At 51.0% G+C, this 26,270-nt stretch overlaps 1 protein-coding gene and 1 non-coding gene across 3 annotated transcripts in view; both read left to right on the top strand.

Annotated features, from left to right (window-relative positions):
- Window positions 1-25,871, top strand: part of PATJ (PATJ crumbs cell polarity complex component) — a 391,552-nt gene extending 365,681 nt beyond the window's left edge. For both annotated transcript variants that reach the window (XM_056122284.1, XM_056122283.1), the window contains 3 exons: window positions 18,989-19,092; window positions 22,361-22,484; window positions 23,789-25,871. In XM_056122284.1, coding sequence (XP_055978259.1) covers window positions 18,989-19,092; window positions 22,361-22,484; window positions 23,789-23,935 — 375 coding nt within the window. In that variant the 3' untranslated portion in view covers window positions 23,936-25,871. The remainder of the gene's footprint in view (window positions 1-18,988; window positions 19,093-22,360; window positions 22,485-23,788) is intronic.
- On the top strand, window positions 16,584-16,690 carry LOC130031147 (U6 spliceosomal RNA). Its single transcript, XR_008793610.1, has one exon. It is a non-coding gene; the product is annotated as a U6 spliceosomal RNA (small nuclear RNA).
- Window positions 25,872-26,270: the final 399 nt, after the last annotated feature.

Here is a 26,270-nt window from a genome sequence, read left to right as displayed (position 1 = left end):
CCAGGAGGAATTCCTGAGTGCAGAGCTAGGAGTAACCCCTGTGCATTGCCGGGTGTGATCCAAAAAGAAAGAAAAAAAAAAGCCAGGCTTTGGGCTGGAGAGATACATTCATGGGCTAGAGTGCGTACTTTGCATGTCTGCATGCAGGAGACCTAGATTCGATCCCTGAAACTGTATGGTCCCCCAACCTCTGCTAAGAACAACCCCTAACACCAAGCTGGGAGTATCCCTTCTCCCCAGCATTGCCAGGTGTGGTCCAAAGACCAGGGAGCTTCAAGCAAGAGTGATAATACAGCAGGTAGGGTGTTTGTCTTGCACATGGCAGATCCTAATTCTATCCTTGTCATCCCATATGGTCCCCTGACCACCACCAGGAGAGATTCCTTATCGTGGAGCCAGGAGTAACTCCTGAGTATCACTGGGTGTGACCCAAAAACAAAAACAAAGACCAGGAAGCTAATTCTCAGCAATCAGGCTAGACTGGACTTTCCTTCTCACCATTCTAGTGTTAAAATAATGTTATTTTAAAAACCATCATGTTTGAGTGAACCCATTTAGTGCCTAAATTTCATATATTCTCGCTCTCTCTCCCTTTCTCTCTCTCTCTCCCTCTCATTCTCTCTCTCCCTCCCAACCTCTCTTGCTCTCTCACTCTCGTTTTCTCTCTCTCTCTCTCCCCCTCTCGCCCTTTCTCTCCCTCTCCTTTGGGCCAAACCTTCTGGTGCTGGGTATTATCCTTAGCTCTATGCTCAAGAACCACTCTTAGTGCTCTAGGGGACCACTCAGTGCCAGGAATCGAGCCTAGGCCTCCCACACACAGAACATCCACCCCAGCCCCTTGTTCTCTCCTCTCCAGTCCTAAATCTCATTTCTCCGTGGTCTCAGTCCAAAGGGGCAAAGCATTTAAGCATTTTAAATGATCTCAAAGGGGAACAGTGTTTAGTAGGGAAATAGGAAAGGACTGATTTGTGTGTCCGCCTGCAGACCTAGGTTCAGTCCCCGACACTGCACAGTCCCCCCATGCTAAGAACAACCCCTAACACCAAGCTGGGAGTCTCCCTCCTGCCCAGCGCAGCTTTCACAGTTTTAGGAGCAAGTATGAGCGGTGGTTTGGGCCCCCAAATTAGTGCAGATCAGACACCAAAGCACTCTGAGGACCAATTGCAGCCTGAGCCTCCCTGCTTTTTGTCCCCAGCTGCAGAGGAAACAGACTCTGTACCTCTCTCATATTTTTTTAAAAGGAGATATTAAAAGAGTAATAGAATTCATTGTGATCCTGGCATTTGGAATCTATGCAATTATGAGTGTGGAAACTATAGCACTGTCTTTTCGTACTTCATCCATTCGCTCACGCAGTCACCAGTAATGTCTCCATTGTGGGACTTGTTGTTACTGTTTTTGGCATATCGAATACGCCATAGGGAGCTTGCCAGGATCTGCCATGCAGATGGGATACTCTTGGTAGCTTTCCGGGCTCTCCAAGAAGGATGGAGGAATCGAACCCGGGTCTGCCGTGTGCAAGGCAAACGCCCTACCCGCTGTGCTATTGCTGATGAAACCTTTGGCCATAAGCCCCAGGAAACTCTTCTGTCCTGTCTCATGTCTTTCAGTCCATTTGTTTTTATGAAAGTATTAAAATATGTATGGAGTGGTCCCAGCAATACCGTGAGCATAGCTGTGTTGCTGCCGGATATTTACTACTGGGTAGGCCAGCCCTTTGGCAGGGGATAGAATCAGTCAGATTGTTGTACCTGATGAGGTAGACTTATTGTCTATGAATTCCACAAACAGTCCAGCAACTGTTGATGCACAGACAAGATGAAGGTCTGGGTCAGTATGCCTTAGGGGAGTAGAAAGGAACACCATTGCTTATTGAATTTCTTCCTGGAGTTTGTCTTGCTCTCTTGAGATATAAACAAATGGATAGATATTTCAGTCTTTAAATATCTTTTTTTTTTATTTTATTTTCGGACCACACTTGATTGTGTTCCAGGATCTGAGCTCAGGGATCACTCCTGGCAGGGCCAGGGATTGAATATGGCATGCAAGGCAAGTGCCCCACCTCTGCTGTACTAACTTTCTGGCCCACCCCTAACCTTTTTAAGATAATAGAGAGTAAATAGTGAGCCCTTGAGATTAATAATGAAAGAGGAAAAGAAGTCCTCATGAGGTTCATTCAGGAAATCCAACAGATAGGAGATAGGCATTGCAAATTCTCTCTCTCCCCTATCTCTGTCTCTGTCTTTCTCTGTATCTCTGTCTCCGTCTGTCTCTTTCCCTCTCTCTCTCTCTCTCTCTCACACACACACACACACACACACACACACACACACACACAACCACCACAGTGAAATTAATTTAGTTTCATCATAAGTAAGAGAATAAAACTTGAAAAATACCTACAAACATTGTAGAGGGCAAGTATGATCCAAAGACAAAAAATATTATCAGTAATTGATGTTTTATACGCGCGGCAGAGCCTGGCAAGCTCCCCATGGTGTATTTGATATGCCAAAAACAGTAACAATAATGGGTCTCATTCCCCTGGCCCTGAAAGAGCCTCCAATATGGCACCGTTGGGAAGGACAAGTAAGGAGAGGCTGCTAAAATCTCAGGGCTGGGATGAATGGAGACATTACTGGCGCCTGCTCGAGCAAATCGATGAACAACAGGATGATAGTGATACAGTGGTGTTTTATATATTTTACATATCTATATGCCCAGGTTCATATAAAAATCTCCCTAGCAAAAAGGGATTAATGCATTTACAGTGAGAGCACAGGGATTAATGCATTTACAGTGCAAGCAGCTGACTCCTGTTTGATCCCCTGAGCAACACTGGTGTGGTCCCAAAAACAAAAACATATCAACATATCTTATAATCACCCAAATGTCTACAGGTATATGCCCATATAGGATTCATTAGTACTAACATTAGAACCTCCCACTTAGTGCCCACCCAGATTCAATCCCTGGCACTGCATTCCCCCCCCCCCCCCCCCCCCCCCCCCCCCCCCGCCTAAAGCCATGGGGTGTGGCCCCAAATTTTGCCATTTTTGGTAAAGGTAAATGCCATTTTTAATTTTCAAAATAAAACTGAATCAACACGAACATTAAACATGTATTTTTTACTTTCGCTATAAAATCATGGGCTTGAAGTCAGAGGCTGCTAAAATTCCTTTTAAAATCCTGAAAGTGGAAGAACCGGAAAGAGTACAGGGATAAGGCACCGCCGTGCATGAAACCCACCCCCTCCCCCACAATTGCATCTGGTCCCCAGAGCACTGCCAGTGGGGCCCAAAACTCCAAAAAATAAAAAAGTCTTGAATGGTTTTCTAGGAGGCAGCTGAGGCATTGCTTTCCAATTGCCTCTTATTTACCCTTCAACTTTTGAAACTTCAACAAAACATTTTATATTCAAAACAGACATATTAAATCAACATACTCAGATTTTGCGGAGAACCATTGTGTGGCATTGGGGATCAGACAACAGAACTGCCCAACTGGACCCTGGGCACCAAATCCCCCTCTCCCCCCTCCACGGGCTCTTCTTAACCCTTTTCCTGGAGTCAGCTCTGTGACTGCGAGTCTGTATTTTCTGTATTTGATGCTATGAGACGACGAGTCGAGGGTCTCCTCCCAAATCCCCAGATCTCAGAGCGAATCTTGTTCCTTTCAAGGATCAGCAGCCGGGGAAAGCTCTAAGGAGCATCTCGCTTTTGGTAAAATGTAGCATCCTGTATCTCTGGGAAAATGCTCTCGACTTCTCAGCGCTTGGAAACACGCCTGGATGATGCTTTCTTCCATGCGCCGCCTCTCATCCTGGGCCCCGCGCAACAGGCGCGGGTGTTTGATCACTCCCTTGGGAAATGAATGGAGCACCAGGACCCTTGCCTAGCACGTGGCCAGTGCGGGCTCGATCCCCAGCACCAACATAGTCTCCCACCTGGAGTAATCCAGAGCCCCAGAGTAAGCCCGGAGCACTGCTTGGGTGCAGTCCCGAAACAAAACAAAAAAATCTAAACCATCAGGAAGTTTATCTACAGTAATGGGGGTGGGGGGTGAAATAAAGTGCAAGGGGAATGGGGGGCTGGCAAGGGTGCAGGTGGTGCCTAGGACGAACGTGCATAGCAGCAGGAAGCTAGGGGCACGATCCGGGGCTGCGGGGGGCTGCGGGACAAACGGTCCTCAGGGACAGCTGCAGTGGGAGGGAGAAGCGGGTTAGGGGGCTCCACAGAGGCGGGCGGGGGGAACGCGGAGTCGGGGTACACGGGGGTGGGAGGGGGGAACACTAGGTCTTGGGTGGCAGCTGCAGGAGGGGGGAACACTAAGTTGGGGGACACTAGGTCGGGGTTGGCAGCTGCAGGAGGGGGGAACGCTAGGTCGGGGTGGGCAGCTGCAGGAGGGGGGAACCCTAATCCTGGGGTGGCAGCTGCAGGAGGGGGGAACCCTAATCCTGGGGTGGCAGCTGCAGGAGGGGGGAACACGAGGCCTGGAGTGGCAGCTGCAGGAGGGGGGAACGCTAAGTCGGGGGTGGCAGCTGCAGGAGGGGGGAACCCTAATCCTGGAGTAGCAGCTGCAGGAGGGGGGAACACTAGGCCTGGAGTGGCAGGGGCAGGAGGGGGGAACGCTAAGTCGGGGGTAGCAACTGCAGGAGGGGGGAACACTAGGCTGGGGGACACGGGGCCAGGAGCGGGGAACACCCTTATGGGTCCTTCCCCATCCTCTTCCCGGCCCAACGGGGCCTCTGCTCCGAGAGCGCGGGGCCCCTCGGGTGGCAGCACTTCCTCCTCCGCAGCCCCAGGGGGCGCTCCTTCTTCCTGCCCTGCCATCCCCCCAGTGGCCCGCAGGGTTTCCGCCGCCACTTCCGGTGTCACTTCCGGCGCCTCTGTGTCCATTTCCGGTGTGGGTGCCGGCTGGGCCGTGGCCGTGTCTCTGGTCCCGAGACTCGCTGTCCTCCGCGGGGGTGGAGGCTGAGAGGCTCCGCGTCGGGCCTTGGTGGTCCTTCTCGGGGCAGGGGGATGACTGTCTCCCTCCTGGACCTCTGGTCTGGCCCGTCAGGCAGGCTCCGGAGCGATCTGGCCCTAAGAAGGGTGGGGGCGTGAGAGGGGGCCAAGTACCCCCTTAAACACCTCGTGAGACCCTCGGGGCCATGACTTGGTCCCAGAGCCCCGAGCAGAGCCCGTTCCCCTGCACCACCCTTGCACCACCACTGCATCCCCAGCCCAGGGCCCAGCCCCACACTTGTCAAGGTGAAACGGGGGTCCCAGTAAAGACCCTTGTCCTGATGCCTAGAGCCTAGTAGAAACCAGAGGAGTATGACTACTAGACCCAAACGGGTTTTTTTTTTTTACTGTTATGAGTCACACCCGCAATGCTCAGGGGTTCCTCCTGGCTCTGTACTCAGGAATTACTCCTGGCGGTGCTCGAGGGACCATATGGGATGCTGGGAATCAAACCCCGGGTCGGCCACGTGCAAGGCAAACGCCCTACCCGCAGCGCTATCGCTCCAGCCCCAAACGTTTTTAAACCAGGGTAAACTTCATTGAAAATAGGAAGGGAACGGGGAGTTGGTTTTTTTCCCTTTTATGCATAAATAGGGCCCGGGAAGAGGGTTCAAGGGCTGGAGCGTATCCTTTGCCTGCAGGGGGTCCAGGTTCCACACCAGGAGCAGCCAGCACTAAGTCGGGGGTGGCAACTGTAGGAGGGGGGAACCCTAGGTCGGGGGTGGCAGCTGCAAGAGGGGGGAACACGAGGCCTGGAGTGGCAGCGGCAGGAGGGGGGAACGCTAGGCTGGGGGACACCCCTATGGGTCCTTCCGCATCCTCTTCCCGGCCCAACGGGGCCTCTGCTCCAGGAGCGCGGGGCCCCTCGGGTGGCAGCACTTCCTCCTCCACAGCCCCAGGCGTGGCACAGAAACGAACAGAGAACGTAAATGGGGCCCTGCGTGCACAAGACCCGGAGTCTGATCCCCAGCTTCACATGGTCTCCAAGCCCGATGGGGTGTAGCTCTTGGCAGCCGACAGGCCCGAGCATTGAACCAGCCCACTTGGTTGTGCATCACCAGGGTTGGGAGCAGGTATCCTGAGCTCTTCTTGGGAGCCCCTCAACCCCCAAGACATGACTGTGTTGTCCCATCAGCCTATGGGCCTTCCCTCTTCCCCCAATACCAAGACCCTCCTGGGCTGGGCTCACCTCTGCCTGCGTTGTTCTGCCTCTGCGCTGTCAGCTTCTGGCGGAAGAGCAGTTCAGATGCAAGACCGAATCGCACTTGCAAAATCCCAGATCTTGAGTCGCTGAACATATATATATCCACTCTGGAGATCAGATTATCCCTGTCACACAGTCAGTCTCAGGGATGTCCAATCAGCTCAGAGACCCAGGTGGCAGTGGTGGCTGCAGATGCCGGGGGTGGGGGCGGGGTGTCTGGGTAGCGTGTTCTCCTTGCCTCGCTGCACAATGTAAAGTCTTCCTGGAGCTCCAGCCAGCTCCTTGAGGCAGGTGGGCCTGAAGATGCTGGGTGGAGTAAGGGTGGTGGCCTTGAGTGCTTTGCAGACAGGAGCTTGACTTCCATTGCACGGACACTTGTGGTCCTCTGAACACTGCCCAGAGAAGCCGAAAAACATAATTTTGAAGGATCTTAATTATGTCTGTAGGATTGAATATTATTAGTGATTGAGAGGCCCTTTGGATTTTAAGGCTGGTCAACAAGAAACCCTTTAGAGTTTGAAAAGATTTTTTTCTGAGTGACAGGCATAGAACTGGATCAGTCACATAGGAAGCAAGCACCTTAAACTTCACTATCTTTCTGGCTGGCCCTAGATGTACTTTTTGTGGTTCTGGTTGGGGAATCACACCTAGCAGTGCTCAAAGTTGACTCTTGAGTCTGCTCAAGGGCTTTTTCTTAGTGGGAATCAGTGGTCTATATCAGGACTGGGTCTGGAACCAGGCTCAGCCTTGTGAAGGCAAACATTTTCTCTCTGGCCCAAGAAGTATTTTGAAAAATATGTGTTCTAGGGGCTGGAGAGATAGCACAGCAGGTAGGGTGTTTGCCTTACACGCGGCCGACCCGGGTTCAATTCCCAGCATCTCATATGGTCCCATAAGCACCAGTAGGAGTAATTCCTGAGTGCATGAGCCAGGAGTAACCCCTGTGTATCGCCAAGTGTGACCCAAAAAGAAAAAAAAATGTGTTCTAGATATATAAATTTTTTACTTTTTTTTTAGTGAAACTGGGCTGGAGCCATAGCACAGTGGGTAGGATGTTTGCCTTGCACACAGCCGACCCGGGTTTGATTCCTCCATCCCTCTCAGAAAGCCCGGAGAGCTACCAAGAGTATCCCACCCACAAGGCAGAGCCTGGCAAGCTCCCCGTGGCATATTCGATATGCCAAAAACAGTAACAACAAGTCTCACAATGGAGATCTTACTGGTGCCTGCTTGAGCAAATTGATGAACAGTGGAAGGACAGTACTACAGTGCTTTAGTGAAACAAAATAATTTTTATTGATAGAAATAGGAGGGAAGAGAATGAGAGAAGGAGGTGGGGGGAGCGAGCAGTGTTCTCAAGTAGAAAAAGCAGAAGAAAGAAAGGGAGAAATGTGGTTTTTTGGTTTTGTGTTTTGGGCCATACCCAGCCATTCTCAGGGCTTACCCCTGACTTTGTGATCAGAAATCACACCTGGAGGGCTGAAGGATGGATGGTTGGATGCTGGGGATCAAACACGGGTCAGCTGCATGCAAGACTCACTATACTATCTCTCCAGACCCAACAATAATTCTGATTTTACCCAACAGAACTCCCTTTGCCTCTGTTCTCTGTACTGACCGTCTCTCTGATCCTCTCTCTCTCCCCCTAGCCCGCCCTCCATTTCTCTTTCTCTCACACCCAAGACTGGGATAGACCATGTGATACACACAGCAGATTGCCCTATTGTATGGGGCCGGACCCCAGGTCTGCATACCACGGCAGGCAATTTGCCTCATGCCATGCAGAACTAAGAACACAAGGTTCCAGAGCGGAAAGGCCCAGAAGGCCTCTATTGCTTCTGTGCAGGCCTTTTTGCTTCTGATTGTTTGGGTATTCGAGAGTCACTTTGTTGGGGTCTTCTCCAGGCCTCTGTTCAGCGCGCTCATCCAGCAAGGGGCTGCCACTCAGGGTTCTGAGGACAGGGCCGAGCTTCCCTCCAGCTAAGGGGAGGGTCCGAGGGAAAAGAGCAAACCTTGCCACCACCTCCTCCGAGGAAAGAGAAGCACACGAGCACAGTGCTGTAAAAAATCCTGTAAAGCAGAATCCACTTTATTGAGAGACATCAAGTCTTTTTATATAGATAAGGAGGGTGGTGGGAGTATGCCACTGGTCACATACACAGGATGATCAGAACAAACATGTTGTTCACACACACTTCACTGCACATTTGCCAGAAACATCCCGTCCCCAGGTAACATTGAACTGTGATATGCATTGTAGCAGGTTGCCCTTCAAAGCAGACCGAAAGGGGCTGAAGGGATAGCACAGCGGGTAGGGCGTTTGCCTTGCACGCGACCGACCCGGGTTCAATTTCCAGCATCCCATATGGTCCCCAGAGCACCGCCAGGGGTAATTCCTGAGTGCATGAACCAGGAGTAACCTCTGTGCATCACTGGGTGTGACCCAAAAAGAAACAAAAGAAAGAAACAAAGCAGACCAAAAGGTGTTTCTCTCCCAACACATCTCCCCGCTGAGCCCAGGGATTAGTGTGGTATTTCAAAGCAGACCAAAAGGGGTTTTTCTTCCAACATCACTTCATCTTCTGCTGCGGCTTCCTGTGGCTCCCGTGGCCAGAGGCCCCTACCCTGGGCAGGTGGGAGAATATCTGGCATGAATGCTCAATTTATGTTCAGTAAGCTTCTATGCGCGGAATAGATGAGCCAGTACAGGCAGGAAAAGGTGGCCAAGTCTTGGTATTTCAAAACTCCCGTAGAAAACCATTGATGCGGGGCTGGAGCGATAGCACAGCAGGTAGGGTGTTTGCCTTGCACGCGGCCAACCCGGGTTCGATCCCCAGCATCCCATATGGTCCCCCAAGCACCACCAGGAGTAATTTCTGAGTGCATGAACCAGGAGTAACCCCTGAGCATTGCTGGGTGTGACCCAGAAAGCAAAAAAAAAAAAAAAAAAAAAAAAAACCATTGATGGGTACTTGATCTTGTATGACTGAAACATAAGCACAAAAGTTTGTAAGACTGTAACTGTATCTCACAGTGATACATAAAAGTTTGTTGTTGGTGGGGACTGGAGAGATAGTACAGTGGGTAGGTTACCCGTGTTGCACATGGTGGACCCAGGTTTGATCTGCAGCACCCCATATGGTTCCCTGAGTCCAGGAGTGACCCCTGAGGACAGAGCCAGGAGTAAGTCTTGAGCATGATTGGGTGTGACACCTCTTCACCCCAAAATAAAAGAAAAATAAAGCCATTGTTTCAGGGTTGGAGCAATAGAACAGTAGGCAAAGTGCTTGCCTTGCATGCGACCACCATGGGTTCTATCCTTGGTACCCCAGCATTGCCAGCAGTGATCCCTGAGCACAGAGCCAGGAGTAATCCCTGAGCACTGATGGAAGTGAACCCAAACCCAAAAAAGTGAAAAACCATTATTTTTTTGTGACAGGATGTGCTGGTTTCCCCTTGTTGAATTCAGTACCCCTTCACCCGAACACCTGAACTGGCTCAGTTCTGAGCCTCTGCTTGTTCTGGGGGGTCTTGAGGCCTACTTACCTAGGCCCTCATTCTATGTCCGGCCTCTTCCACATTTATTTTCTTTAAAAAAAAAAAAAACCAGACATACCTTCTTATAACTTCTTCTGTCTCACTCACTGTGGAAGTTCAGGATTGCCTCCCACATAATCCCTATTTGCATAGGAAGGTTTTTATTTATTTTTGGTTTCCTTGGGGAGAGGCCACACCAAGCTGGGTGTTTGGAGATCACCCCCAGCAGTGCTCCGAGATCAGGGACTCACACATGCAAAGTTTGCACTGCAGCCCCACAAATCCTCAGTAAGCAACTCTTCTGTGTGATCCGAGCCTCAGCCCTCATCCTCAGGAATCCTGTGATGAGACAAGACAGTGAATAATCCCACACATATGTTCCCTCACTGTGGAGGAGAAATCCAAAGGGCATCTCAATCACTAATAATATTCAATCCTAGAGACATAATTAGGATCCTTTTAAATTATGTTTTTCAGTTCCCCTGGGCTGTGCTCAGAGGACCACGAGTGTCCGTGCAATGGAAGCCAAGCTCCTGTCTGCAAAGCACTCAAGGCCATCACCCTTACCCCACCCTGACCCTGTGATGAGACAAGACAGTGAATAATCCCACACATATGTCCCCTCACCATGTAGGAGAAAGGCAGCCAGAGAGCTGTGGAGAGGGCAATGGAAACATCCTTCCAATAGGTGCTCACAGAAGTGACTTTGATTAAGGGAAGTGACTTTGAGGCAACGCTGGGGAATGGATTAGAAGGAGAAACTAGGAAAGAAGCGTTGTGAGTATAGCTTGGAATTTTCTTCCAAGCAGACTACTGAAAGGTTTTAAGAAAGGGGGTGTCATAATCCATTCCAAGCTGAAAAAGATCTTCTCAGGGCCAAGAAAGACAGTACAGCAGCCCACCTGGGTTCTATCTCCAGCACCAAAGAAGGTCCCCTAAGTACCGCCAGGAGTGATCCCTGAGCACAGAGCCAGGAGTGAACCTGAGCCTCCTGGGTGTGGCCCCCAAACAAACCAAAGATAAACCCTATCATGTTTGGGAGAGGATAAGACCAAGAAGTTTAACTTCAAAAATGTTTTGGGTTTTTTGGGGGGGAGGGAGAGTTTTTGTTGTTGTTGTTGTTGTCTGTTTTGGAGTCATACTTGGAAGTGCTCAGGGTTTACTCCTGGCAATGTTCAGGTGACTATAGGCAGTGCTGGAGGTCAGCCTGGGCCTCCTACTTCCAAGCATGTGCTTGTCAGTTCTAGAGATCCAAAAATATATAAAGAGGCCAGAGAGCTAGTACAGTAGGCAAAGTGCTTGCCTGCATGTGACTGACCTGGGTTCAATCTCCAGCATCCCCTGTAGTCCCCAGAGCACCACCAGGAGCGATTCCTCAATAAAGAGCCAGGAGTAATCCCTGAGCATTGCCAGGTGTGCCCCTCACCAAAAAATTATGTACAGAACCAGTGATTTGGCTTAAAAGTTCTTGAGTGTATATTATGCATGTGTGAGCCCTGGGTTCAACCCCCATTGCCACATGATTCCCTCAAGCAACATGCCAGGAGGGCCCCCACCCACTTCAAATAATTATATACAATAAGAAACGTTGAGGGGTTGGAGCAATAGTAGAGCAGGTTGGGCACTTCCCTTGCACACGGCCGATCCAGGCTCAATCCTCATGACCCCATAACGTCCCCTGAGCCCACTGGGAGCAATCCCTGAGTGCAGAGCCAGGAGGAAGCCCTGAGCACAGCTGGGTGGGCCCAAACAATGAAACTTTGAGTTAGAGAGCACTTTGACATGGTTTTCCTGCCACATAATGATAGAGTCGTTCTGGTGTTTTTCTTATTAGTGAATCTCTTACTGTGACGCTCTTACTGTACCTGATTTCTAGATTAAACTTGATTGAAGCAGGTATACTTGTTACCTATCACAGGGAAATAACCCCAAAAGCTTAGTTCCGTGGAATATTTCCACCTTCACAAAGGGGTCTTCCTTCACAGACTTGGTGGGGGGGGGCAGGAATTATGGGAAAAGGAAACTTGTGGTGATTAATTGAATGAGAATGGTCCCCATGGAGATAAAAAGAAGATGAATCGAGATGTGTTCTGCAGGGAGCATCCAAAAGATTTGATCAGGGTAGGTGAGAGGGAGACAAGTGAGAGACTTCTCTAGTGAGAGACAAGCTCCTCTGGTGTGAAGGGCCTCACCTTCTTTCCAGCTGAAACATCATCCCCAGGGATCAAGTCATTTCATAATTACTCCTAGGGAGTGTCAAGGAAGCAGCAAGAAGTGGCATCTAGGGGCTGGAGCAGTTTGCCTTCCACACAGCTGACCTAGGTTTGATTCCCAGCATCCCATATGGTCCCCCGAGCACCGCCAGGAGTAATTCCTGAGTGCATGAACCAGGAGTAACTCCTGTGCATGGCCGGGTGTGACCCAAAAAGCAAAAAAAAAAAAAAAAAGTGGCATCTACAAAGATGAGGAGGGGGAGGGAGGGTTCCTCTGTTGAATTTAGATTTAGATTGCTTTTGTCAGTTGTTTTGTTTTGGGGCTCAGGACTTACTCCTGGCTCTGTAGTCAGGTACCTAATTCCGGGCAGTGCTTAGTGGACCATATGAGGTACTAGGGTTTGAACCTGGGTTGGCCACATGCGGGGCAAGCACCCTGCCTACTGTATTGTCTCTTGGATTTATTCTAATAAGTCTTTGAAATGCTAAAAGGCAGATGTTGTGGCCCAGGACATGGCTCAAGGGACTAGAAAGCCCACTTTGCCTGTGAAAGCACGGCACAATCCTCAGCGTGGCAAAGTCCTCAGCCCTCAGAGCTGCCTCTGAGCGCTGAGCAGTGGGCCCAGCCCTGATCACCACAATGCACGACCAGAAAAACAAACAAAAATAAAAAATATATGCAGATGTTAAACTGGCAATTGGGTGATAACAAGTTCTATTGGGATGTGTGGTTGGAATTAGGGCCAGATGGTTCAATGGGTGTGAAGCCTTGAGTTTAATCTCCATCCGCACCCGAATAATTTGTTTGTTTTGGGGCCACACCCAGTGATGCTCAGGGGATTGTATGGGATGCTAGGGATCAAACCCAGGTTGGCCTCTGGGTACCCACTGTACTAGTGCTCAGGCTCCAGCCTTATTTTAACATTCAAGAAATTGATTTGCTGGACTGGAGTGATAGTACAGTTGGTAGGGTGCTTGCTTTGCTGCTGCAGACCCATGTTTGATCTCTGGCATCCCATGCCTTTCCCCAAGCCTATTAGGAGTGGCCGCTGCAGAGCCAGGAGTAACTAAACACCTCCAGGTGTGGCCCCAACAAACAAAACAAACAAACAGAAAAGTGAAAACAGTGCTATGAGGATCGGGAAAGAAAGAAACGGAAGGGGGAGATGGGGGAAGAGGCAGATGGAAAGTAACAGAAAAGGCAGGTTGAAAATAATCTGAGGGCAGGGACCATGGGGGTGAAGAGGTGTTATTTAACTGAGTGTCTGAACGGGAGAACCGCCAAAACTGAAAGCATGAGATCCAAACTACACCATCCGAACTTAAAAATGTGCCTGTCCAGAAGGCGTGTGTGTGTGTGTGTGTGTGTGTGTGTGTGTGTGTGTGTGTGTGTTGGAGGTGGGTGGAGAGGAGACAAAGGAACATTGGTGATTGGTGGAGGGAAGGTGACACTGGTATTAGGATAGATCAGAAGAGAGTGTACCTGAATAACCCACCTTGAATAGCTATGTAAGTGACAGAGCCTAAATGAAAAATAAGTCAAACCAAAAAAATCTGGGGCTGTGGGCGAGAGACATAGTGCAGTGGGTAGGGTGCTTGTCTTGCGCACGACCAACCTAGGTTCAATCCCCAGCTTCCCATATGGCCCCCCTGACCACTGCTAGGAGCGATTCCTGAGTGCAGAGTCGAAAGTTACCCCTGAGCATCGCCAGATGTGCCTCCCCCTAAAAAACTAGCTGGCACTGGAGCAATGGTGCAGCGGGTAGAGCAGTTGCCTTACATGCAGCCAACCCGGTTTGATCCCTATTATGCCATATGGTCCCTCAGGTAGCACCGGGAGTGATCCCTGAGTGCAGAGCCAGGAGTCAGCCCTGAAAAAAATAATTAATACAAATTTTAGAACTTTTAAAAATTCCTTTTAAAAAGTGCTGGTGAGGGGCTGGAGCAATAGCACAGCGGGTTGGGCATTTGCCTTACACGCGGCCGACCCAGGTTCAATTCCCAGCATCCCATATGGTCCCCCGAGCACTGCCAGGAGTGATTCCTGAGTGCAAAGCCAGGGGGAACCCCTGAGCATCGCCAAGTGTGACCCAAAAAGCAAAAAAAAAAAAAAAAGTGCTGGTGAGGGGACAGATGAGCCAAAAAGCTGAAATGCAGGTTTTGCCTGCGGGAATCTATTTTGGGTCCCCAACATGATGTGTACTTGGTACAGTCCCACATGGCTGCCGTACTGGGTTCTGCTGTGCAAGTGTAAGACCACGGCACACTGTACCAGTGACTAGGCAGAGAGAGGACAATACATACATACATTATATATGCACACACATACATGCACACATACATGTCTGTCTGTCTGTCCTCCCGTTGTTCATCGATTTGCTTGAGCGAGCCCAGTAACGTCTCCATTGTGGGACTTCTTGTTACTGTGTTTGGCATATTGAATACTCTCAGTAGCTTGCCAGACTCTCTGAGAGGGGTGGAGGAATCGAACCCGGCTCGGCCAGGCTGGCTGCGTGCAAGGCAAACGCCCTACCGCTATGCTATCACTCCAGCCTGCACACGTACACATACAGGAACAAACACATAGACACATCTACATGAATACACACGGAGTATATCTATGTGTGATGTGAAGACATGTACATTTATCTGCATATACATATATCCAGGTATCTTATATACCTACTGATAGATCTGAGAACCCTGTCCACTGCAAAGGGACAGAGATGAATCAAGTGAAGGAAATAGACTTATTGGGGTGTGCTCCCAGATGGAACTCTATGTACCTGGGGTGAGGCTAGGTCGAGCCGCGTCCGGAAGGGACTAAGGGGGCTTTTAAGTTGTCTTGGGTGGGAAATAGGGAAAAAAGACCACTGGAGCTGGTGTGCTTGGTCCGGCCTGTTGTCTGTAGGGATAAATGTGAGGAAGCACAGGATGCAGCCTTGGGCTTCCTGTCCAGGTGGGCCATAAGTCCTGTCTTCCTTCCCCACTGGAGGCCGGGTGAGCTTTGATTCTGGAATGTCACTATTTCATCTGCCGGCTGCCATTCGGCCCCCGAGGAAACCTTACACACAGACAGACAGACAGACAGACAGACAGACACACACACACACACACACACACACACACACACACACACACCCCAGATCCTGAGTGTTCAGGTGGAAGTCAATCCAGGTCTGAGCATTTGGGGGTAAGAGTAGCAGGCCCAGAGAGTCGTACAGTGGGCACGGCCTTGCACGTAGCTGGGCTGGGTCTGATCCCTGACACCACGTAGGCCATGAGGAGTAAGCTGTAAGCACTGCCATGTGTCGCCAGAAAGGAGGAGGAGGTGGGGGGGGGGGGAGTGCAGGGAGGGCACAGCAGCAGAAAGTGGAACTGGGCGGATGCTCAGTGGTCAGGCACTGACCTTGCATGGATAAGGCCCTCGGTGCAATCCCCCACGCTGCAAAAAAGAAAAAGAAGGAAAAATTAAAAAGAGGGTCTCAACCACCGGAGGAAATCAGAGCGGGGCAGCTTGGGGGCAGATGCTAGGGTGGAAATGGGCTGGGGGGGGGGGGGGCGGTGTTAGTGTTAGTTTGTTGTTGGTTGGTTTTTGGGTCACACCCAGGACGCTTAGTAGTTACTCCTGGCTTTGTACTCAGGAATTACTCCCGGCGGTGCTCAGGGGACCATATGGGATGCCAGGGATCGAACCTGGGTCAGCTGCGTGCAAGGCAAATGCCCTCCCCGCTGAACTAGGGCTCGGGCCCCTGGAGCCGGGTTTAGAAGGTCCAGTTGCAAAGTTTGCTGTACAGAAGGAGGAAGAAGAGCTGGTGCTAAGAGAAGGGGCATTTGGGGCCAGAACCGGGTTTTGTGAGTCTTGTGAGAAAACTACAGCCAGGTTTGGGCTGCCGCGCCCTCTGTTGGCTTGTTACAAAACTGCAACCAGGCCCTGCGTGGCTGTCAAGCTCCTTCCTGCTGTGTCTAAGACTCCCTTGAAGAAGGGAGGCAGAGAGGTGGCTCAGGGGTCGAGCTCTTCCCTGGCAGGCATGGGGCCCTGGGTCTGACCCCCAAGCACTTCCGGGGGGTTCCAGAGGAAACATCTATTCCTTCTGCACCCTAACGTAAGGCCGTGGATGATATGGTCAGGCCTGGCATCGTTTACGTGGCAGAAATACTCAGTGCTCGTTCTGCGTCCTGGTAGGGGCTGGCAGAGTCTCTGTGTTTCTTCTCATTGCTCCAAGTGCTTTGGTAACTTCTTTCCAGGATACAAATGCAAATGGAGTGTTTAAATGCCAGCCTGCTATTCTTTGGTTTTTGTGCATCCAAAAGGCATTTGCCGGAGAGATGAAGGGAAGGAAGGCGCTTGCCTTCTGCACAGCGGACCCAGCTCGATCCCTGGCAGCACACACGGTCTGAGCACAGCCGGGAGGGGTCCCTGAGCACAGAGCCAGGAGGAAACCAGATGGATGCTATCCCCCAACTCAAGCAAATGTAGACAAAGCTGCCGGTTCTAAAATGATCTAAAGTGTGGGTTCCATCCACAGCTACATATGATCCCCCAGCACTGCTGGGGTTGGCCATTGCCTGTGGCTCTGTCCAGTGGGGAGTGAGGGAGGTCACCTCAAGAAAAGAGTTTGGGTGCTCGCTTTGGCAGCACATCGACTAAAATTGGAACGATACAGAGAAGATTAGCATGGCCCCTGCGCAAGGATGACACGCAAATTCGTGAAGCATTCCATATTTTTGAGAATGGGCACTGGTGGAGGGATGGGTACTGGATCATTGTATAACTGAAACCCAAGCACAAAAATTTGTAAGTCTACAACTGTACCTCATGGTGTTTCACTAATAAAAATTTTCAAAAAATAAAGTTTGGGGACTGGAACAATAGGACAGAGGGTAGGTTTTTTTGCCTTGCACACGGCCAACCTGGGTTCGATTCCCAGCATCCCATATGGTCTCCGAGCACCGCCAGGAGTAATTCCTGAGTGCATGAGCTAGGAGTAACCCCTGTGCGTAGCCGGGTGTAAGAAAGAAAGAAAGAAAGAAGGAAGGAAAGAAAGAAAGAAAGAAAGAAAGAAAGAAAGAAAGGAAGGAAGGAAGAGAGAAAGAAGGAAGGAAAGAAAGAAAGAAAGAAAGAAAGAAAGAAAGAAAGAAAGAAAGAAAGAAAGAAAGAAAGAGAAAGAAAGAAGTTTGTCCACCTCTCTCTCTATCCACATCTGCCACCCAAAGAAATATCTGGCCTGGGTCAGGACTGGTAGAATCTGCCACAAGCACCCACATGGCTTGGACCCTCACACCCTGCCAGCCTACAAGGCAGCCCTTGCTGTGCACCAGGAGTCCACCTGTTCCGCACAGTGTGGGAGATGACCCCGCTGCCCAATTTCTCGGGAAGCCGTGGACTCAGACTGGAGTGAGAAGCTGCTCTTTGCAGGCCAGGAGGGTCAGCCCTCCCCTCAGCACAGACCTTCTGGGTCTGCCACCTTTCCCTCACAGAAAAGAATTTTAGGAAGAGCGTAAATAGTGGAGAGAGATGGTTTTTACTGAATGAAATTTATTTTAGAAGTCTTGAGGGGAGAGAAAAAAAGGAATGCATTTTCCAGAGAGAACACAGCCCTTCCCAAGAATGGAAAACGCCAGCAAGCAAAGATACATCTTCAGGGGAGAACTTTAAAGACCACACCCAGAGTTGCTTGCAGGAGGCGCTTACATAGTTTTTCCACCCGGGTTTCTTCCTGGAGTTCTCTGCATACGTGAAAGCTCATCCGGAAGGCCTTGCCCTATGGAAGATCTCATAATCTTATCCCTTGCACTGCTGATGGTCTTTACATAATTTTGTAGATTTTTCTGCAGTTTCTCCTTTTCTGAGGGGCCCACCTTTCTCTGGGTGGGGTCCTAGATTTCTGCATCATGGTGATACCTCAGTTTCCCCAAAAAGTTCAGGATTTGCTTGTCTTCACACCTTTGGGCCACTTTAGGGTTAGGCAGTCTCTTCCTAAATTCCTTATTTTCCAGAAGTACATCACCAGAGCCCCCCTATCTTTCTGCCTGTAACATGACCAAGCCAGAAGTACCCCTGAGCACAACCATTGTGGACTCCAAAAAAATTAAGCTGGGGGCTTGAGAGATAGTACAGCAGGAAAAGGTCTTGCCTTGCACATGGCTGACCCAGATTCTATTCTTGGTGACACTCCTTGTGGTCCCCCACTGTGAGGACTGATCCCTGAGTGCAGAGTCAGGAGTAAGCCCTGAGCACTGCTGGGTGTGGCCCCAAAACCAAAAATAAAAAAAGATACAGGGGTTCAGGCACTTGCCTTGTAAGCCCCTGACCAGGGTTCCATCCCCAGAACTCCATGTGGTATCTGAGCCCCCTAGGAGTGAGTTCTGAGCACAGCGCCAGGATTAGCCACTGAGGCAAGCTAGGCGTAGTTTATAAAAAAAAAAAATATATGGGTTGAAATGGGAGGATGAAGTTGCCTCTTCCTGAGATGAGGAAAAGCTCAGGAGCATAGCGCCAGGGCTGAGCCCAGTGTTGTGCTGGTCAGGCTTGGAATTCCCACTGGACATTCCTCTAGAGACTGTCCAGGACCTCCATGGACCTGGAGGTCAGTGAGAGACAGCTCTGAAGGCACCCTAAGGTGCTATCGTGACAGAGGATGGCAACTGGCATTTAGGGGTCACAGAAATGGTACCAGGGGTCAGGCACTGGCCATACATGTGTCCAACCTGGGTTCAATCCTCAGCGGTACGTACGGTTCCCTGAGCCCACCAGGAGTGAGCCCTGAGCACAGCCGGGTCTGTCCCAAAGGAAGGAGGGAGCGAGGATAGCAAGGAAGAAAGAAGAAGGAGGGAGGAGGGAAGGAGAATAGAAAGGCGGAAGGAAGGAGGGAAGAAGAGAAGGAAAGAGGGAGGGAGGGAGGGAGGGAGGGAGGGAGGGAGGGAGGGAGGGAGGGAGGGAGGGAGAAACCAGGTGGTGGCTGAAGAAGCAGCTGCTAAAGCTGTTGGTTCCTCTCTCACTCCTCTGCCTTGTTCTACTGCTACAGGTGGTAGCAGATACCAACATCGGCGCCATCGCCTCCCAGTTTGAGTCCATGACGACGGGCCAAGCCGGTTCCCCCACCGGAGACTACAACCCCGAAGATGCTGAGTGCGTATTCTAACCCAGGCCACACGTGGAGGCTGGGCTCAGGGTCTATGGGGGCTCACTGGATAGAAGAGGGGACCAGGAATGACCTTCCCTGGTTCTTGGGAGAGGGGACCGGGAGACGATCTTTCCTGGTCCTTAGGGGAGGGGACCAGGAGGTAATCTCTCCTGATTCTTAGGAAAGCCCCTAGGAGGCTTCTGGGGCTCCTTTCTGCCCCCCTGCCTTTGCTGCTCTGCGCTAGCTCCTAGCAGGACTCACACACTCCACCTCTGCCACAGTAACAGCATTTATTGCCCAAGAGGCCGATAGTAACAGTATTTGTTACTGGAAGGGACAGATTTAAAAGCTTTGAAAGCCCTAGGTGGCCACATTTGCATAGTCTGACATCAGGGTCCCAAGGGGATTCTCCAGACTCAAAGAAGTACTGCACCGCTGGAGCCTGGCCACCAGTGGGCGCCCGATGAATGTTGGTTGGTGCAGCTGAAGGGCTGAGGGGGTCCCAGGGTCCCTGCCTTTGCCAACTTTCCCCACTACTTCATGCACGGAAATGGCATCGCTGAGTTTGATCTCTCTTAAAGAGAGACTGAGAGACAAAGGTCTCTTTGTCTTTCACTTTTTCTTTGCTCATTGTGAAAGTAATAAACATATGTCGCTTTATTAAAATGGGACCAGGACATACAAGTATGTAATATTTTTTCAAGGAGCAAAGGCAAGCGGTTCCGGTGCAGGAGTGCTACCGTGAACCTCCCTGTGGGGCTTTGGAGGTGTCCTGGGGTCTGCATGCCTTTGCCTTGATTCCACGGAGAATCATGAGGGTAGCGCCCCCGTGAACATGTGGAGCTGTCTGTCTCTGTGAACTGTCTCTGAGATGAAAGTAAATGCAGGTGAGATGCAGGGAAGCCAGCTCCGTTCCAATTGCCAGAGGGGTGTGTTTTGTTTGGGTTTTGCCAGTTTCTGCCCTTTCCCACAGAAAACAGGTCTCTAAGAGACACACAAAATGGTGACAAGGGCCAGCCCTGTCCCATTGGCTTTTCCTATTCCTGTCTCAGGATAATGGAATGGGGTTTGCATTGGAAAGAAGAAACAGGGGGTGCTGGAGCGATAGCACAGTGGGTAGGGCATTTGCCTTGCACACGGCCGACCCGGGTTCGATTCCCAGCATCCCATATGGTCCCCCGAGCTCCGCCAGGAGTGATTCCTGAATGCATCGCCAGGTGTGACCCAAGAAGCAAAAAAAAAAAAAAAAGGAGAAGAAACAGGAGTCCAGGGTCCAGTTCATGTCTGGCCAGTAGGCACCTGGAGGGTCACCTCTTGACGCTCGGTCCAGCCTGACTCCGAGACTCATTCCAGGAACCCGGCAGGGTGATGCTGCCCAATCTCATCCCGTGTTTACTGAGCCTCAGGCCAGCTTGTTCCCTGAAAGGCACAGAACAGCTCTAAAGCAGGGTCACCAGAGCAAGGGAGAACTGAGGTCCAGGTGTGGGATAAGCAGGGCAGGCACTTGCCTTGCACACCACCCACCCGGGTTCTATCCCTGACACCCCACATGGTCCCCTAAGCTTCACCAGGAGTGAACCCTGAGCGCAGAGCCAGGAGTGAGTTCTGAGCACTGCTGGGTGTGACACCCCCATCAAAAAACCAAAGAACTTTCCACACCCCAGGTTGCTGATGTGTCAGTTTTTGTGACTCAGTTCCTCCCAGAGGACACCTACCTCTTAGCCCTGTCTGTGGCCATCTACCAGAAGACACTGGCGCTAACCATGAGGGTTCTCCAGTACCAGTTGGGGCCTGGGGTACCCGCATTGCTGATGGTTTCTACCCTTTGGGCTAAAGTCCTGGGGAATAAGAACTGGGCATTGGCTAAGCTCAGAGTGCCCCCCCAGGCCCCCGTGCGTGAAATAATTTAGCCATGTGTCTCTGAGACGAGACTTTCACACTACACGAAGCTTTAAGCCCGTAAATTATATCTGTGGGACAAAGGGTCTTTCCCCACTTCCCCCCCCCCCACCGCCACTCCCAAGATGCCCTCCTGGATTTCAGGTCTCCTTTGGCACAGCTGTGAGTCTGATCTGAAATGCACACTGCCCGGGGCTCCCTGGCCCAGCAGAGGGGGAAGACAGGTGGGATTATCCCAGAGGACCCTATTGGGACAGAGAGGATGCTGGGCAAGTGGGCAGGTCTCATCCCTACAAGGGTGTCCCGGAACCCTCCCCCGAAGGAGGGTTTGATGGAGCACCTCCTCTTCTTCCCTCCTCCCGGCCAGCGCTGGCACAGGTGTTGGCACACTGCTCAGGCAGAGAGAAGAGAGGCAGTTCTAGGAGACATGGGGTGCCATCCCCTGCTCCTGGTAGTCGGGCCTCACCCCTCTTCCTCTAGCTGCCTCCCTCTTCTGGGTTGCAAATTCGCTTCATTCAGCCCCAGACACTAAGTTTTCGAGTTTAAATTAGATCAGAGAGAGGACTCAAAGGGCTATAGCGTATGTTTTGCATGAGGGAACCCCGGGTTCCATCCCCCGCACTGCCTGGTCTGAGCCTCAAGCACTGCCAGGTGTGTCCCAAAAACCACACACACACACACACACACACAACACAATGCAACACACAGAAGGCACATTGATAATTTCAGCACCCAAAAAAAGACAAGATTTTTTTTTCTTTTTGGGTCATTCATGCCCGACGATGCACGGGGGTTACTCCAGGCTCTACACTCAGGAATTACCCCTGGCGGTGCTCAGGGGACCATATGGGACGCTGGGAATCGAACCCGGGTTGGCCGCATGCAAGGCAAACGCCCTACCCGCTGTGTTCCAGCCCAAGACAAGATTTTTTAATTGGAGAATGGGATCCATGTTATGAACAAGAAACCCCTAAGATGGGGCTGGAGCGATAGCACAGTGGGGGTAGGGCATTTACCTTGCATGCGGCTGACCCGGGTTCAATCCCCAGCATCCCATATGGTCCCCTGAGTACCACTAGGAGCAATTCCTGAGTGCAGAGCCAGGAGTAACCCCTGAGCATCGCCGGGTGTGACCCAAAAAGAAAGAAAAAAAAAGAAACCCCTAAGATGGCCAGAGTATTGGCTATTCATCAGCACGATACAGAACGTTAGAAAAATTAAGTTTATAGGTTGTATTCCAAAAGTCTCTTCAGGATCATGGAGCATCATTGATTTATGTTTTGAAAGTCTTTCTCGTATCTGTATTGTTCCATTCAAGTGAAATGTTCTCATGGTGTCTCCTCTTGAACTAAACAGCTTGTATTGTGTTTTCAGAACACCTGCACCTAAGATTATTACTTTGGAGAAAGGCTCTGAAGGGCTGGGGTTCAGCATTGTTGGGGGTTATGGAAGTCCCCATGGAGACCTGCCAATTTACGTCAAGACTATATTTGCAAAGGTATTTTTTTCCTTTCTCATTATGCTTTTTTCTATTAAACCTCAATGAAACTCTCGTTAAGTGCTTTGCGCACTCATGTGTATGTCTTTGTGTGTGTGTGTGTGTGTGTGTGTGTGTGTGTGTCCTCTCACCCTGTCGGAGCTGGTTCCTCTGATGGTCTCTGCTGAAACCAGAGTGAAGGCCCTTCCCCCTTCCTCTTCCTACATCCTTCCCGCCCTGCCCTCCCGAGGCTGGATGGCAGCCTCTGCTCCCATCCAGCGAGCAGGAACAAGTGTTAGAGCAAACTGCCAGCTCGCTTGTGACTTAATTGTACTAACTGTCCCTTCAAGTATGCGGGAAAACACTAGCCGTGTAATCAACTTACCAGGGAGCCCCCCAGCCTCCGAGGGGAGATGACCGCACTCTCTCCTGCACCACAGACAGTCCAGCCAATCTCCAGTTCACCTCTCCGGGTAGACCTTTTTACCGGTGTGTCCCAGGTGAGGGAAGGAGTCAGGGAGCACTCACCCTGTGATGTTTATTTAAAGATATTTTGGGGGGGACCAGAGAGATAGTACAGAAGGGAGGGCACTTGCCTTGCATGTTACCAACCCTGGCTCTAACCCTGGGTTGAAACCCCATCATCCAGCTTCCCATATGGTCCCGTAGCCCACCATGCGTGATCCCTGAGCACAGAGTCAGGAGAAAGCTCTGAGCACCACCAGGTATGCACCCCCCCAAAAAAATAAGATTCAGTTGAATGACTTTTTTTAATTTGCTAGAGCAAACCAATATAATAAAACTAAACTCACAAAGGAGATTTTTCATTTTTCTTTCTTTTTAAAAAAATTTTTTTTTTCCTGGAGCGATAGTACAGTGGGTAAGGCATTTGACTTGCACACAGCCAGCCTGAGTTCAGTCCCTGGCATCCCATATGGTCCCCCAAGCACCACCAGGAGTAATTCCTGAGTGCAGAGCCAGGAGTAACCCCAAGAGCATCGCTGGGTGTGACCCAAAAAGCAAAAGAAAAGAAAAGAAAGAAAGAAAGAAAGAAAGAAAGAAAGAAAGAAAGAAAGAAATTATTTTTGGTTTGGGGGAACCATACTCAGTGGTACTCAGAAGCTACTCCTGGTCTAGTGCTCAGGGGTCACTCCTGGAAGAGCTCAGGGGGACCCTGGTGCTGGGGGTCGTGGAGAAGCACGGCCCAGGAATGACTCTCCTTGGGCAGATTTGAGCTTGCTCTCCGCCCACCAGACATGGTTAGCTTTGCTCTGACTGGGCGACCTGTCACTCCCACACTCACTTTGGGTGTCTTTGATCTGCAGGGAGCCGCTGCTGACGACGGCCGCCTGAAGCGCGGGGATCAGATCCTAGCGGTGAACGGCGAGAGCCTGGAAGGCGTCACTCACGAGCAAGCCGTGGCCATTCTGAAACGCCAGCGTGGGACCGTCTCCCTGACGGTGCTGCCCTGAAGTCCCCAGGGGGCCCCCCACCCCAAGCCAGTCTGCTATAGGTCCCCCGAGAAGGATAACGCTCTGTGCCAGGATGAGGGGCAGCCTTGCCGGAGAGCCACCTCCAACGTCGTCGTCAGCTGCGTGGGGACCACTGGATGTCCCCCGGCCTCACCCTCCCCAGCTTCCCTCACCGCTGGGCCAGGCGAGGCGAGAAGGGGTCTGGGCTATTCTGCATTTCACATCTGGCCTCTCACCCCGTCGGAGCTGGTTCCTCTGATGGTCTCCGCTGAAACCAGAGTGAAGGCCCTTCCCCCTTCCCCTTCCTGCATCCTTCCCGCCCTGCCCTCCCGAGGCTGGATGGCAGCCTCTGCTCCCATCCGGCGAGCAGGAACAAGTGTTAGAGCAAACTGCCAGCTCGCTGGTGACTTAACTCGTGCTAACTGTCCCTTCCAGTATGCGGGAAAACACTAGCCGTATAATCAACTTACCAGGGAGCCCCCCAGCCTCCGAGGGGAGATGACCGCACTCTCTCCTGCACCACAGACAGTCCAGCCAATCTCCAGTTCACCTCTCCGGGTAGACCTTTTTACCGGTGTGTCCCAGGTGAGGGAGGGAGTCAGTTTGCAAACTCTCATCTCCACTGCCAGGAAGGCTTCTCCGTCCCTCCCTTCCCTGAGCACGCGCGCCCGCCTTCGCACCCAGGGAAGTGGGCCCCACGCTCTGACTCCCAACAACCCCGAGGCATGTTCCAGTCTGGGAAGCTTCTCTGGGGTCCCTGGTGTCACAGAGACGAGCAGCGTTCCCACCCCGTCGCCTGCCCCCGAGGAGGGAGAGGGCCCCAAACTGGAGCCAAGAAGAGCACATGTTTCTTCAATGAAGCCACATCTGGGGAGGGAGGCCTGACCGTGTCGAGGAGCACAACAGCATTGGTGATGCTTCTCCTGGCTGTCCCAAGGCACTGGAGCAGCCCAGATTGTGAGGCACAGTCACAATACACTGAGCCACTTGGTGACAAGAGATCAAGCTGGACCTCGGAATCAGAGATGGCAATGCAAGCTCATGTTTCACACTCTCCAGGGCACTTTCCATTGGCTGGAATTGTTGCTTGCCAAGAAAGCAACAGCAGGGGCCAGAGAGATAGTACAGTGGTTAGGGCTCTTGCCTTGCATGGGCTGACCAGGCTGGCTTCAATCCCCAGCGCCACACATGGTTCTCCATACACGGCCAGGAGTGATCCCTGAGTGCAGAGGCAGGAGGAAGCCCTGAGTACCAACCAGGTGTGACACCCCTAAAGCCCCAAAAATAAGGAAAGCAAACACAAAGAATTTACAAGAAGTTGGCGGTCTTATTCTTATAGTACTAATCTGGCATATGACAGTCTTATTAGAGAAAATCTTTCAGGAGAGGGAAGATCCTTACATCTCCCATAATAAAGACCACCTCCTAGGGTCCGTGGTAGTTGGGCATGACTTAACTAAAAGCACGTTGCTGCCATGATTCACAATAAGTGTCCAAATGTAATGAGTTCTGACTTAAAATGTTATTTAATATGGATAGCTTTTGATCAAGAATCAGCTTTGAGTAGATGTTCTCACGAAGTGCATTAACTCTTGTTGGAATATCTTGTGGCTATTCCAAATTAAAGAGTGCCTAAATTTTACGTTCACACTATCTTTCCTGATTGGTCTTAAGTTTTCTGAAATGACACATGGCTTATGGAATCACTCATCTCCCTGGTAGGGGCAGTCTTAGAATCTAGCCTTTCCATGCATGAGAAACTGTCTCCGTCTCAGAATGTTCTGTGTTAGGATCTCGGGAAGATCAGCTCATGCACCAAGGAAGAAAATGAAGCCCAAATGAAACTTGAAAATGCACCTTTCAAAAAATTATATAGATAATAATTTTGAAATGATTCTGCTTGATTTTGATGGACTGAACATTAAATATACATTTTGAAATATCTTCTTGTGTGTCTTTCTTTTGGTAAGACGGGCTATACCTGGCCATGCTCCTGCCTCTGTGTGCAGGGATGACTCCTGCTTGGGAGACCATATGCAGTGCTGGGGATAGAACGGAGGCTGGTTGGCACTGGAGAGATAGTTCAGCAGGTAGGGCATTTGCCCTGTATATGGGGAACCCGCATTCAATCCCCAGCACCTCACATGGTCCCCGGGCCCTGCCAGGAGTGATTCCTGAGCACAGACCCGGAGAAACCCCTGAGCACTGCCAGATGTTGCCCAGGGCTTTACCCCAGCCCCTACATAATCCCCCAGGATCTCAGGAAACGACAGTCCTACCCTGAATCCCTGGCACACTCACATCATATGATCTCCATGCACAGATGAGTTTGACC

The sequence above is a fragment of the Sorex fumeus genome, unplaced genomic scaffold (genome assembly GCF_029834395.1).
Source record: "Sorex fumeus unplaced genomic scaffold, SorFum_2.1 ptg000045l, whole genome shotgun sequence".
Classification (NCBI taxonomy): domain Eukaryota; kingdom Metazoa; phylum Chordata; class Mammalia; order Eulipotyphla; family Soricidae; genus Sorex; species Sorex fumeus.
Note: the sequence above shows the minus strand (reverse complement) of the source record. Positions and strands in the feature narration are given on the sequence as shown.